Source organism: Lupinus angustifolius, chromosome LG09, assembly GCF_001865875.1.
Source record: "Lupinus angustifolius cultivar Tanjil chromosome LG09, LupAngTanjil_v1.0, whole genome shotgun sequence".
NCBI lineage: Eukaryota > Viridiplantae > Streptophyta > Magnoliopsida > Fabales > Fabaceae > Lupinus > Lupinus angustifolius.
In genome coordinates, this window is record NC_032017.1 from 20,569,853 (window position 1) to 20,584,196 (window position 14,344).

The window sequence follows — 14,344 nt, forward strand, 5'->3', positions numbered from 1 at the left end:
AAGTAGCTTATGAACTTATAAATTTATATTTAGTAAGCTACTTGAGATAGTTTATAAGATTATAAGTTAGAGATTTATTATCTCATTTTATATCTATTATTAGCTAATATAAACTCAGCTAATATTACCAAACAATTATGTTTCAATTATATTGCACATTAATTCCACATTAGCCCTTATCAAACTAATTTTTTCAAAGAAGTTTATAATATACTTCCCGTGAGTTCAAACATTCTTGGGTAGTTATTAAACTTATTGAAATAATAAATGATGAAGCTAAAGCTATTAATGGGTTAAAGATTTGACAAATAAAATATCTTTAAAAAGCAATATAAAGGAAGAAAGAGAATAACTATTATAGTTAAAAGTTCCAGGAGAGTGAATAAAAAGTGTAAATATAGTTAAACAAATTGATATTCTAAAACTTTTACCCCATAAATGTACTACCTATTTCTCTCTTTTCTTTGATACATAATCTAATTAATTATCTTAATTATTACTACAATATACCAACCGGCGTTGGTTCAAGTAATATATATTTGATTTTCTTTAAGTAAGAATTCGAGTTCGAATCTTGTGAATGGAAAAAATACTTGTTGGGAGAGTTAGCCCCACATACCTGTGGATGTTCCTGGCTCGGACAGGATTGCCTTCAGTGCAATGATACACGTAGTAAACCAAAAAAAATTGTGAGTACAATATGTTTAAATCGTACAAGTAGGCATCATGTTTATTATATAAGAATTTCTCATGAGTCCCAGCCATGGCTCATCCCTTCACACCCACCTCTCCTTTTCTTCCTATGTCTCCAACTTTGGATAGAATGAAGGAACTTGTTTCATAGTACTGAGTCACACACACAAACACTATGAAGATTGAAGAGTAAAACTACAAAATCAACTTGCAACCACAATGATAAAAAACAGCCCACTAGAATGGCCTGAGCCAATAGTCCGGGTTCAATCCTTGTCCAAAATCTGCATAGATTCAATCCCTAAAAGGTTTATCAAGCCTCTTAGTGACCGTGCATCCATTATAACCTCTTCTGATTATGATGCCAACGTCCCAATCATTGACCTTGGAGATCTTAATGGTGACCCAGACACCATAGCCTCAACACTTGGACAAATCTCTGAGGCATGCCATGAGTGGGGTTTCTTCCAAGTTGTGAACCATGGAGTTAACCATGACTTGATGGACATGGCTAGGGAAACTTGGCGCAAGTTCTTCCACTTACCCATGGAGGTTAAGGAGCAATATGCAAACTCACCAAATACTTATGAAGGGTATGGAAGCAGGCTTGGAATAAAGAAAGGTGCTATTCTTGATTGGAGTGACTATTATTATCTTCATTACCTTCCTTTGTCATTGAAGGACTACAACAAATGGCCTCATGTTCCTCCTTCATGCAGGTATACACATATTTAGAAATTCTTACATAAACATAAAGTCAAAAACATTTACAAATATAGTAAACTAAATAGGGTAATCAATTATAATAATTTTTTAATTAATAATGATATTTATCTGTGCATACATGCTTGATATAAAGAAAATTGATCATAAGCTATATATATTTCTATATATGGAGTTGCCCTTGTGTATATAACAAGAGTAATCAAGTTTTTAATGACATATCCAAACCCTGTGCATTTATTTCTGCATCTGATTAACTTTTATGTTCTATGATTACATTTGCTACTCAAAAATATCATCACACACAATAAACAAAATTGAATGTTATTCAAATGAAACATTATTCATATAACAATCATACAAATCTGGAAGCAGGGAAGTGATTGATGAGTATGGAAGAGAGTTGATGAAGCTATGTAGGAAGTTGATGAAGGTTTTGTCCATAAACCTTGGATTGGAAGAGGAGAATCTTCAAAAAGCATTTGGGGGAGAAGATATTGGTGCATGCCTAAGGGTGAATTTTTACCCGAAATGTCCAAAGCCAGATTTGACACTAGGGTTATCATCACACTCAGACCCTGGAGGCATGACTCTATTGCTTCCAGATGAGCAAGTAGCTGGTCTTCAAGTTCGCAAAAACAATAATTGGATTACGGTCAAGCCTGCTCCCCATGCCTTCATTGTTAATATTGGTGACCAAATTCAGGTAATCGTAAAGATATATTTTTCTATTAAATTCTTTTAATTACGAGAAATTGACATATCATATATAAAAACCAATCATTAGTAATCAAAAATAACAACTCATGATATATATTGCTTTTTTTATTGTGTATGAGGATATATCATTTTCTTGTGTGGTTATTATCATTAATTCATGATACATGAATCTGTCACATGGAGGGGACACATGATACACGTTTTTTTCTTTCTCCATTTTTTGGATGAATATGGCCTTCACGAGGGAAATTCTATCTACCCTTACGCCCTGTCACATCATTTAGTTATTGAATTCAATAATTAATAGGGAATTTGGAAGGATCAAGTGTCATTAGGTCATTGTATAATGAAGTTACAAAATTAATTTTGTATTGAAAAATAATGTATTAAGAAGTATTAATTTTAGTAAATGTTTATTTCTTAAACAATATCTTTTGGAAAAGCTTAACATATCTGATGAGCCCATGACAAAATTATTTATAATCTTGTACCAGTCAATAAGAAAGTTAAAAGTTGTTTGTTTTATGTTTGACAAGGTTCTAAGCAATGCAATCTACAAGAGTGTAGAGCACAGGGTGATAGTAAATTCAAGCAAGGAAAGGGTTTCCCTTGCATTCTTCTACAACCCCAAAAGTGACATACCCATAGAGCCAGCAAAGGAGCTTGTAAAACCAGATAGGCCTGCACTTTACACTGCCATGACCTTTGATGAATACAGGCTCTTCATTAGAATGAAAGGACCATGTGGAAAATCTCACATGGAATCTTTAAAATCTCCAACATGATTGATCAACAAAGGCATTGGCTACGTTGTCTAATCACACGTCAAATTATGTTTCCCTCTTGTTGATATATATGCCTATAATAATTTTAAAGTTTAATATTTATATATTGTTAGGGTAAAGTTTCTTATACTCATATTACATTATTTATTATTAATTTTGCATTATTTTTATGTGACAATTAATGTGATTAACATATGAATGGTGGATGATGTGTAGATATTATAAAAATTGTTACTCTAACAATATATATTAAGTCTATAATTTTAAATTTTGTGATCGGATAACAATTGTACAATGTAAAATAGTGTACTGTGATTAAATTATCTCATAAAACTCATACTTATTATTATTACATTTTGTTTAATGCAATAAGGGTCAAAAAGAGAGAAAAGGTGAAGGAAAGTCATATATGCTAATATAATTTTATCTTTCTATCTCTAACCATTTAAATATTATTAAGTATGACACTATTAACTTAAAAATTAATATAATATTTATTCTATATATATATTTGTCAAAATATTATTCATAATATTAGATTGGGTATAAGAAAATGGGATAGAAAATCTCAATTCCAAAAAATTAGTTAATAACTTGATATGTTAGAGTGACAGATAATATGAAAAACTTTAAAATGCAAAAGTTATTCAAACCCAAGCCGAACGAGTATTGGACCAAGCGACCCATGAAAGTGGAAAAAGTAGTATTCTAGCCCTGTGATCTACATAAGCCCACTCCTAAATCACAAAGTATTGCAACTAACACAGAACTGAACCAAAAAAAAAAAAACATCTATGGATAGGTTCCCCTTTCTTTTGCAATTACTTTCAACCTTCACCAAGTAAAGCTTATACACCTCTTATTGGAAATCGCTATTTTTATTCTTAAAAAGATATTCAATTTTCCTCTGTCAACATATTATGTATATATATTGATGAAACTATGTTTTTTTTTTCCTATCAATTTGTACAATAGTTATATGACATTTTTTTCTTTCTAAAACATTGAAGCGGAGAAACTTATTTTTTTAATAGAAATATGATTTATAATATACCATTATAATGTTGTTTGAGTTATATAGCTGACGGTATTTAATAAAATTAAAACTTGATTGTTGTACTTTATTCTCTTAATATTGTCAAGTGTGTTATCCAAATTGTATGGGATGTAAAGAAGCAATTTTGTTATAGGACAACTGAAGAACTTTCTTTCCTACTTCCACCCAGAAAAACTAAAGCAACAATGTGCTAAATTGACTACTTGACTAGTAATAGTACTAAATAACATTATTGTGTGCTAAATTGACTACTTGACTAATAATAGTAGTGCTGAATAACATTATTGTGTTACAGCCAGCCATAAGATGAAGCACTTTTCAAACTCTTCAACACACTTCTTTTAAGGTGGACTTAATTAATGTGAGTTTATTTCAATCATTTGTGAAATTACTCTTTGTTTAATTTCGTACGAACATTACATTGGCTTTTTACCAAGCTGTTTACATAAAAGCTGAACTTATATATGGAAATTATTATCCACTTCTTCCTACTCTAGATAATTTGAATTGAGTCTTGTACATTGAATTTTGTATGATAACAACTAACTTTATTATGTTGTATATATCTTAGGCTTAGATAAGTTTGCCTTGTGTATAGGAAGAGTTGTTGCATGGTCTCATACACATTCAAATTATAAAGAGAGTAAATATTCATTTTACTCTTTCCTATATTTTTTTACTTTACTAGTTTAGTCCTTCAAATTTTTTAAATGTGGATCAAATTAGTCTCTATTAAATGTTGTAAATAATGCTAAAAAGATTAATTTGATCCACATTTAAAATTTGTGAGAACCATTTTAGTTCTTTTCTTTTTTGAATGACTAAACTGATAATGTCGAAAAATATGAGGAATAAAATTGGTATTTACTCTAAAATTAAAGAGAAAAAATGTATTCATTATAATTGTTTTGTAAATTAAAACTTTTATAAGTGAGTGAGTAGGTCAAAGCTATGGTTCTCTTTTAGTATTTTTTCTCCTTTGAAGGGCTACTCTATGAATGAATGTGAGAGGAAGATGTTTTGATGGGATAGTGGAAGGATGAGTCAGGGACATATGTTGCTGTCTCTCACCCAACTACGACCCACTCATTATTCATTAAGCACCCAACAATCAAACAAATATTATACAATTTCAAAATGCCAAAAGGGATAGAACCAAATTGGAACCATCATCGTTTAGCAAATTCTCATACGGCACGTTTTAAAACAAGTCAACGACTTGTCTATGGATATTATTAAAAATAAAATAAAAACAGTAAACAATTCATATAACTAAATAATAATCAAACTTGAAGTAAGAAAACAACTTAATATCTTACTTGAATTTTAAGAAATCAAGTTGTATCACAATTTTTTAGAAATATTATTATATTACATCACAATTTCTTTGAATTTTAGATTTTCTACACACTAAATAATCACATTGCCCTATAGGCTTAATGAGTAATTAGGCGACAGTCCAATAAATAAACTAAAATTTTATTCTCTCATAGCAACTGATACTCTTCTACTCTAAGAATCCCTAATAATTATTGGATTAATATAAGTGTAACAGTTTTTTTTACACTTATACACTCTTACAAGATTATATCTCTAATTAACCTACCATAAAACATATGTCATTTTTAGCTTATTTTTTCATAAATAATACCCGAGTCTATAAGAGTTGTAGACATACTTGAATTGTAAATTTAAGTTTACTTGAAAAAATAAGTAGAAAATTACAAACTTCCACCTAAGTCAACAGTTAATCTACTGATAAGTGATACCATATATATATATAAGCACTTAATCCGTTTAATCATTTGAATTTATCCTCTTTATCCATTAAATTCCTTCTAATAACATTTCAATTATATTGTATGCATAGCATCGCTCAATGATGTCAAAACCGGACCGTATCGGCCGGTTCAACTGGAAAATTGGTGAATCGGTTTTCTAACCAGTACGGTACAAATGTTGAATCGGCCAAGTATTAAAATCAGTTAAAATTAGTGAACTGGCCGATATTTCACTAAACCAACTGGTTTATACGCATATTTTCTTTTTTTGAAAAAAAACTTAAAAAACCAATTACAATGTGACCTATTTTTCCAACACTTCAAGACACATGCTTCCAAGACATACTACATACTTAGATTACACTTTTTGGTTTCTAACATTCGTGTGTAATCTCAATGACATTTGTGTAATCTTGGAGTTCTATATGAAGATAGGATTTGGTGCAAAAATATAATATCTGTATGAGACAACTTTGACTCTTGGTGTTAAATGTTAAAACTCCAAATTTATTTGTTTTGTAGAGTGTGTTATGAACTTGTGTCATTTATTTATATTTTGCGGTTGATAAATAATACTTTTGGATTGATATATGTTTTGTAATTTATACTTTGAATTTGTTAAAGACTTAAAGTTGTTTGTTTATGTGAATTTTGAGTAGATTATAAATATGGATTATAAATTTGAATATCTACCTATTTGTAATTTTTTATTTTAGGTTTATATATATATATAAATATAAATAGGTATGTCCGATTTAATCGGTATACAGTTTAATTACTGAACGACCAGTTGAATCATTACGACTGTACCAATTCCTGACCGGATTGATCCGGTACAATTTTAACGATGGCATCACTTATTATGTTGTAAAGAATGTGCTTGCACAAATGTAAAGAACAATGAAAAAATAATTATGACTTATGTTGAACTACAGTAATCTCTTTGAATGAACACTTAAAAAATGATTGTTTTTGTCCAACAGAATGGGCCAAAATCGACATACATAATTAATTAGCCTTAGCCACCCGTTGGGATAATGGAATGGTTGGACCCACACGAATTTAAAGCTGCATTTCAATCTCATTTCACTTGCATTTACATTCCAATAACTTGTGTGGGACCCATAGGTTTAGCATTGAATAATTGAGCGAGGAAGGAAAAGTCACACTTTCCTCTCTTCTTCCTAAGAGCGAGTTCACAACGCACACAATAAAAAGCCCTTTCACCTTCTTCACTCTTTCTCTCATCTTCTCCATTTTCAATTCTCTACTTTCTCTTCCAACAACAACAACAACAACAACAAAGCTTATTACTTTACTCTTAACTCCAAGGTATGTCTTTAAATTTATCATAAAGCTTTTGTTTTTTTAATCTTGTTGTTTAACTTTAGCTTGTTTTGGATGGTTTTAAGGTAAATCCTTTTTGGGTTTGCTTCTAGGTGGGTCTAAGTTTCAAACTTTGGTTTTAGATTTAAGTTTTGTGCTGTTGCTGGTTTCTGCTTCCTTTTGAGATTGGAATGCAAAAAAGTAGGCGTTGGACTTAGAAAACCATGTTGTTGTCTTTTGATTGTTGATTACACCGCAAAGGATCTAAGATTCTTTTGTAAAACGTGTTTGTTTTATGCATCCTTATGAATTTGGAATCCGGGTTGTTTAATTACTTTTCTTCTGCGGTGAGAAATGTTAAGTTTAAATTGAGTGGCTTATTCATTATATTCTGTTCAATTCTGCAGGACTTGGAGCATGTGCAGCGGTTCAAAAAGTAATCTTTCTACCTCAAATCAAGTCATGGAAAGTGAGTTTCAGAAGATTTTGCTTGAATTCTCTGCTTTTGATGATGTTGAAGCTTTCAAAAGAGAAGTGGAAGAGAAAGGGTTGGATGTTAACGAGGCAGTCTTTTGGTATGGTAGAAGGATTGGATCAAAGAAGATGGGGTATGAAAAGAGGACCCCTCTCATGATTGCTTCTTTGTTTGGAAGCACTAGGGTGGTTAAGTATATTATTGAGATTGGCAATGTTGATGTGAACAAGGCTTGTGGTTCTGATGGGGTCACTGCTCTCCATTGTGCTGTTGCCGGGGGTTCCGAATCCTCACTTGAGATTGTCAAGCTCTTGCTTGATGCCGGGGCAGATGCCGATTGCCTTGATGCTATTGGCAACAAGCCTGTTACTCTGATTGCTCCTGCTTTTAATCCTTTGTCCAATTCGCGAAGGAAGGCTCTGGAGTTTTTTCTCCGAGGTGGGCAAGGTGATCAACAGTTATATGAGATTGAGCAACTGCCTGAGAAAAAAGAAGGGTCCGATAAGAAAGAGTATCCTGTTGATATATCGTTGCCTGACATAAACAATGGTGTATATGGAACAGATGACTTTAGGATGTATAGCTTTAAGGTGAAGCCATGCTCGAGGGCTTACTCCCATGATTGGACTGAGTGTCCATTTGTTCATCCAGGGGAGAATGCAAGGAGGAGAGACCCACGTAAATACCCTTATAGCTGTGTTCCTTGCCCAGAGTTTCGCAAGGGGACCTGCCAGAAGGGTGATTCCTGTGAGTATGCACATGGCGTTTTCGAGTCCTGGCTACATCCTGCTCAATACCGGACACGGCTTTGCAAGGATGAAACTGGCTGCAATAGAAAAGTCTGCTTCTTTGCTCACAAACCCGAAGAGTTACGTCCTGTATATGCCTCCACTGGTTCAGCTATGCCTTCACCAAAATCTTATGCAGCTAGTGCCCTTGACATGACATCAATGAGTCCATTGTCTCTTAGTTCGTCACTTCCTATGTCAACCGTTTCAACACCACCCATGTCTCCTTTGGCAGCTTCTTCATCTCCCAAAAGTGGAAACATGTGGCAGAACAAAATCAACTTCACCCCACCATCATTGCAGCTCCCGGGTAGCAGGCTGAAGGCTGCTTTGAGTGCCAGGGATCTCAATCTCGAGATGGAACTGCTCGGCCTAGAAAGTCCTAGCCATGCTCGTCAACAGCAGCAGCAGCAACAATTGAAAGAAGAGATTGCCAGAATCTCTTCCCCATCTTTCCGAAGCCGGATGGGTGATTTGAATCCAACTAACCTTGATGAACTGTTAGCATCTGCTGATGCTTCTGTATTGTCTCAGTTACATGGACTTTCTGTACAACCTTCAACACCTACACAGATGCAAACTCAAAATGCACTTCAGATGCATCAAAACATAAACCACCTTCGTGCAAGCTATCCATCCAACAACATGCCTTCCTCTCCCGTGTATAAATCCTCACCATACGGGTTCGACTCATCGGCTGCTGTGGCTGCCGCAATGATGAATTCCAGGTCTGCCGCCTTCGCAAAGAGAAGCCAAAGTTTTATTGATCGCGGCGCTGCAACACACCATATCGGACTGTCATCACCTTCCAACCCCTCCTGTAAGGTGTCCTCTACCCTTTCCGATTGGGGTTCCCCAACCGGGAAGGTGGACTGGGGTTTAAACGGAGATGAGCTGAACAAGCTGAGGAAATCTGCTTCATTCGGGTACAGAAACAATGGGGCTTCATCCCCTATGGCACAACCAGAACATGTTGAGCCGGATGTTTCATGGGTTCATTCGATGGTTAGAGAAGAGAGGACTGAGAGATTTGGTGTTGAGAAGCCGCAACAGCAGCAACAGCACTATGATCTCAGTAAAGAGACGCTTCCACCGTGGCTGGAGCAACTGTACATAGAGCAGCAGAAGCAAATGGTAGCATAAGTGTTAAGTGCTGCCATGCCAAATGCTTCTTTGGATGTGATTCTGACAAAAGTTTTATTAATTATTTATTTGTTTCAACTATTACTACTATCCAACATTACATAAGAGTATAGTTCAGGTTAATCCAGACGACAGATTTCATCAAGTGCCAACTTCTACATCAAACTAGAGTTTAAAAGCAAGGATGCTGATTTTCTTTAATTGTATTATATAATTTATAATTTAATCCCCCTCCCCTTTTGAAATGGGTGGTTGTATTTTTATTTATTTAGCAAGTGGACAATGTATTTATCATTGATAAGTCATCATAACTCCTATCTTTCTAGGCATCAATTCTATGAATATTTAATAGTTTAGATTTACTCATTAATTCAAATAATTAGATTTCCCTAAAATTCATAGCTAAGATGAGGAGTTAGTTTAAAAAACTTATTCTTGGATTAATTGGATCTCTCCCCTTTAATTTATTGGTATAACATTTCAATTGTTGTGCTTCTGTTGAGATAATTCAAATGAATGAATGGGGGACTACTTTTGTCGTCTCCGCGAATTGTGCCGGCTAGGATAAGTAATCATTGTTTATAATGGACATGCATGAATTATTCAAGTCCAACTCATGTTCATATCCGTTTAACTTATAATAAAATTTAAGGATTTCTATCCACTCATTTTTTGAAGATAACAGCCTTGTAGATATCTTTATTTTTCTGGCGTACAATAAAACTTTTAGGCCTTGAGAAAATATATTATCATAATAAAAAAAAAAGAGTTTCTACACAATTTGTTGTTTAGAACACTTGTTTCGCTGCTTGTTTCTTTAACTTTTTTATATCTAAAATGAAGACAGTGATGAACATTAACAAAAAAAACTCACTTAACTGAATGCTTGTATTGTAAGTTTCATTAGAATAATTCTAAAATTCTAAGGAGGATATAGCAGCATCTGTTTAAACTCAATTGGAGACACCACAATATAATAATAGGCATGTTGTATTATTTTCTTCTACGTCATTGGACAATGACACAATGAAATGGCGAAGAATGAGATCACACATCACACATATTTGTTATGTGGTTAGAGCCTATAATTTATCCAGATTTGTTAAGGTGTTTGGCATACTTGAACATATTTCAACAATGAATCATATAAAATGAGATGTGTCACATATTCAATGATATATATTATACATGTCCTCTTACTCAAAATTGTTGCTACAATAGTAATCAACATTTGTATAAAGTGGTTCATAGACAATATCAGTCATATTTGATCAACAACTAGATCAATGTTACCAAGTTAAAAGTCATTTCTTTCTTATATACATTTTCTCAAAACTTACACATGAATGTGTACTGATTGAGATACTCTTCATTAATAGAAAGATAAGTACAAAAAAAGTAAAGAAACAAATAATATAATAAGACATTTCTATCTTTTTACGTATAATGAAATAATATTTTTGTCATAAAAAATATAAGTAAAAACAAATATTTGTCTCTCCATTAATGATGAAGATCTTTGTTCCTATATTACCATAAAAAAAAACATTACCTTGAGAACTGAAATTGAAAGACAACAACAATCTGTCTACCAAAGTGCCTTAAAACAACCACACCTCCCAACATTTCAAACTGAATGAGACCACTACCAACTTTGAAGGCTTTGAGATCACTCCTCTATATCACACTCCTTCTCTCACGTGTTGTTTCAATAAGAGGGGTGTAAGTAGTTGCAATGCATCACAGTGAATTAAATATAGAAAATATAAAAGATAAAATAAAGAGCTTGACAACTAAGCTGGATTATGTGATTAAGAGGGTAGATTATGAGTTGGAAGGAATAAGATTCACCTGATTCTAAATATATTTAGAATCGGGATACTTTTTGGACTCGAACTCAATGTGAAGAAACTCGAATATGTTTGGGTCTAATTAAGATAAGACGAGATAATAACTTGAGATGGAGAATTGAGAAAGACAACTCTCCCTCCACCAAATAGTCTCTTCTATGTTCTGTAGCAGCTTCTTCCTTCCAAGACAAGTTCATTTCACCAAACCACAATTAAACAAACACAACCTAATACTTCATCATCAACTCAAGTCTCTTATTCTCTCTTTGAAATGCCTTTCATTTCTTTCTCTATATCTCTATCTCTTTTCTTCTTCTTCTTTGTTCAAGCCTTGTTATCGATTCTTTCTCCTTTCCCATGCAGCCTTTTCGCCGTAAGACTCCTCTTTTCAACTCAGAAACAGGAACTATAATAATGAAGGGTCGAAAGAACAACAATCTCTCTATTTTTGTGGTTGTGTTCTCTATATTCCTCATTGGGATCTTCATGTATAACGAAGATGTGAAGTCCATTGCTGAGTTCCCATTCTCAAGGCCTAAAGCTCAAGAAACCCATGAAGGAGGTAAATCAAAACAAGTGGAGTCTGTTGTTCAAAGGGGTTCTAGGAAAGAAGTATTAGAAGAAGAAAGTGTTGCCATTCAAAGGGATACCAAGAAAGATGTTGAAGAAGAAAGTGTCACAGTAACACTTTCAGAGAACTCAAGAGCTCAACTTGGAAAAAGTCAAGGTGGCGGTGACGAAATTTTTGATGAAACACAAGAAGTGATTGGTTTGGAAACTGTTATAGAGGTAGAGAAGGGTAAGAATAAGAATAAGAATGAGAAGATTATTGAATTGCCCGTTGTAGAGGAAGAGGAAGAAGAGGAAAAGGTAGAAGAAGAGGTTGTTGAGGTGCCACCAGAAGATTGTGACTTGTTTAATGGTGAATGGGTTTTTGATAACATGTCACATCCTCTGTATAAAGAAGAGCAATGTGAATTCCTTACTTCCCAAGTTACTTGCATGAAAAATGGAAGACCTGATTCTATGTATCAGAATTGGAGATGGCAGCCCAGAGATTGTTCTTTGCCCAAGTAGGAAATTTAGTTCTTTCAATTTCATTTTTATTACAACTTTCTTTTTTACTAATGTTCTTATTGATTGTATTTTTGTGAACTTGTTAAGGTTCAACCCAAGACTTTTGTTCCAGAAGATTAGAGGGAAGAGGCTTATGTTTGTTGGAGACTCACTGAATAGGAATCAGTGGGAATCAATGGTTTGTATGGTTCAGTCAGTGGCTCCTCCAGAGAACAAGACCTGGTACAAGAATGGTTCTCTAGCTATCTTCAAAATAGAGGTTAGTTTTTCTTCTTTTTCTCTGGGTGTTCAAGTAGGGGGTATATGTCTGATAAGTAATAATATGTCAAGCACTTTTGCATCATCATCATCATTTGCCATAATCATTAACTGCAAGCATAACATTATAGTAATACACTAGTTAAGTATGGTTCATGTCGGTCTATTTAATATAAACAATAATGGAAAGAATTCTGACTCGTTATATCACGGGATAACATGGATCAATGCAATAATGCTTAGGATAATAGTGACTAATTTGTTGTGTGGTAATGCAGGAACCTAACTACATTACTACAGTGGAGTTTTACTGGGCACCATTCCTTGTAGAGTCAAATTCAGATGATCCAAACATGCATAGCATATTGAATCGTATAATCATGCCTGAATCTATTGAAAAACATGGTGTGAATTGGAAGGATGCGGACTACTTAATCTTTAACACCTATATATGGTGGATGAACACTTTCAAAATGAAAGTCTTGTAAGCACAACATCACCCTATTATTACCCCATTTTTTTCTCTTTTTAAGGTATCTTATTGTCCAAGCAAGTTCATGACACTTTTATATGTGTTTATCTTGCTTGTGGGGTGTGATGAAATAGACGTGGGTCCTTTGATGAAGAGGCCACAGAATACGATGAAGTCCCTAGGCCAGAAGCATATAGAAGAGTACTCAAGACATGGTCAAAATGGGTTGATGAAAACATTGACCCAGAAAGAACTAAACTTTTCTTCACCAGCACATCCCCTCTTCATATCAAGTAATACCCAAATCTTAATTCATGCCTAATTCATCTATAAACATTGTTTTTGTCATATGAACATTGATGTCATATAGATAAAGGAATATAGCTGCAATAACCTTTAATGTGTTGATCTTTTATATTTGTGTACTTAACAATTACGAATATGATTTTGCAGGAGTGAAGATTGGAACAACCCAGATGGAATAAAATGTGCTAGGGAAACCACTCCAATTCTTAACATGTCTGCCCCATTAGATGTAGGAACAGATCGTCGACTATTTGTAATTTCCCACAATGTGACACAATCAATGAAGGTTCCAGTGTACTTTGTTAACATCACTGCTCTTTCAGAGTTGAGAAAAGATGCACATACATCTGTTTATACTATACGTCAAGGAAAAATGCTAACTCGAAAACAACAAGCTGACCCAGCTACTTATGCTGATTGTATTCATTGGTGTTTACCAGGATTGCCTGATACTTGGAATCACTTTCTTTATGCACGTATCATCTCTCAATCTTGACCAACAACTTGTACATGTGTTCATACAATACTTTTGTTTTCCTTTACCCCTTTACTTAAATTGTTACTATTTCAACTTTTTGTACTTTTTTGAGTCAGTTTGTACTTAGTTTTTCTATGACTTTGGACATTCCCCCATTTTATTTCCTGAATTGTACAATGTATATAATAAAGTAATTACAGGATATATCCCAATGCATTATTTTTAAACGATTTATCCTGTGGGATAAAGAGGATTTATTGGAACTCAAACTCTGCTGTTCTTTCTATATATCCCGAAGTTAGTGCATAGGATTCTTACTCATGTAGATATATATAGTTTTTTTTGTTACAAATATATATAGTTTTTTATAATGTGGGCATATATATAGCTATTTAAAGTTTGAAAGCTCCTC

General features: G+C 33.6%; 3 protein-coding genes across 4 annotated transcripts; all 3 read left to right on the top strand.

Moving 5' to 3' along the window:
• On the top strand, positions 751-2,990 carry LOC109355755 (flavonol synthase/flavanone 3-hydroxylase-like). Its single transcript, XM_019598959.1, has 3 exons — positions 751-1,412; positions 1,792-2,122; positions 2,673-2,990. Exons 1-3 carry the CDS (start codon positions 913-915, stop codon positions 2,919-2,921), a joined length of 1,080 nt encoding a protein of 359 aa, XP_019454504.1. The 5' UTR covers positions 751-912; the 3' UTR covers positions 2,922-2,990.
• Positions 6,959-9,799, top strand: LOC109356757 (zinc finger CCCH domain-containing protein 29-like). The gene is made up of 2 exons (XM_019600269.1): positions 6,959-7,091; positions 7,493-9,799. Exon 2 carries the CDS (start codon positions 7,503-7,505, stop codon positions 9,489-9,491), a length of 1,989 nt encoding a protein of 662 aa, XP_019455814.1. The 5' UTR covers positions 6,959-7,091; positions 7,493-7,502; the 3' UTR covers positions 9,492-9,799.
• On the top strand, positions 11,371-14,136 carry LOC109356758 (protein ESKIMO 1-like). 2 transcript variants are annotated; one of them, XM_019600271.1, is made up of 6 exons: positions 11,371-11,957; positions 12,003-12,414; positions 12,506-12,677; positions 12,955-13,160; positions 13,283-13,441; positions 13,602-14,136. In XM_019600271.1, exons 1-6 carry the CDS (start codon positions 11,699-11,701, stop codon positions 13,948-13,950), a joined length of 1,557 nt encoding a protein of 518 aa, XP_019455816.1. In that variant the 5' UTR covers positions 11,371-11,698; the 3' UTR covers positions 13,951-14,136. The 2 variants fall into 2 exon arrangements, with proteins under 2 accessions (XP_019455816.1, XP_019455815.1); XM_019600270.1 differs by having other exon boundaries at positions 11,371-12,414.

Bases quoted from the DNA above. Each gene is read 5' to 3' on its own strand.
- LOC109356757 (XM_019600269.1), top strand. From the start codon at position 7,503: ATGTGCAGCGGTTCAAAAAGTAATCTTTCTACCTCAAATCAAGTCATG.
- LOC109356758 (XM_019600270.1), top strand. From the start codon at position 11,699: ATGCAGCCTTTTCGCCGTAAGACTCCTCTTTTCAACTCAGAAACAGGA. The intron at 12,678-12,954 runs GTTAGTTTTTCT...GTGGTAATGCAG, and splicing joins TAGCTATCTTCAAAATAGAG to GAACCTAACTACATTACTAC. The intron at 13,161-13,282 runs GTAAGCACAACA...GTGATGAAATAG, and splicing joins ACTTTCAAAATGAAAGTCTT to ACGTGGGTCCTTTGATGAAG.
- LOC109355755 (XM_019598959.1), top strand. From the start codon at position 913: ATGATAAAAAACAGCCCACTAGAATGGCCTGAGCCAATAGTCCGGGTT. The intron at 1,413-1,791 runs GTATACACATAT...ATCTGGAAGCAG, and splicing joins CATGTTCCTCCTTCATGCAG to GGAAGTGATTGATGAGTATG. The intron at 2,123-2,672 runs GTAATCGTAAAG...ATGTTTGACAAG, and splicing joins ATATTGGTGACCAAATTCAG to GTTCTAAGCAATGCAATCTA.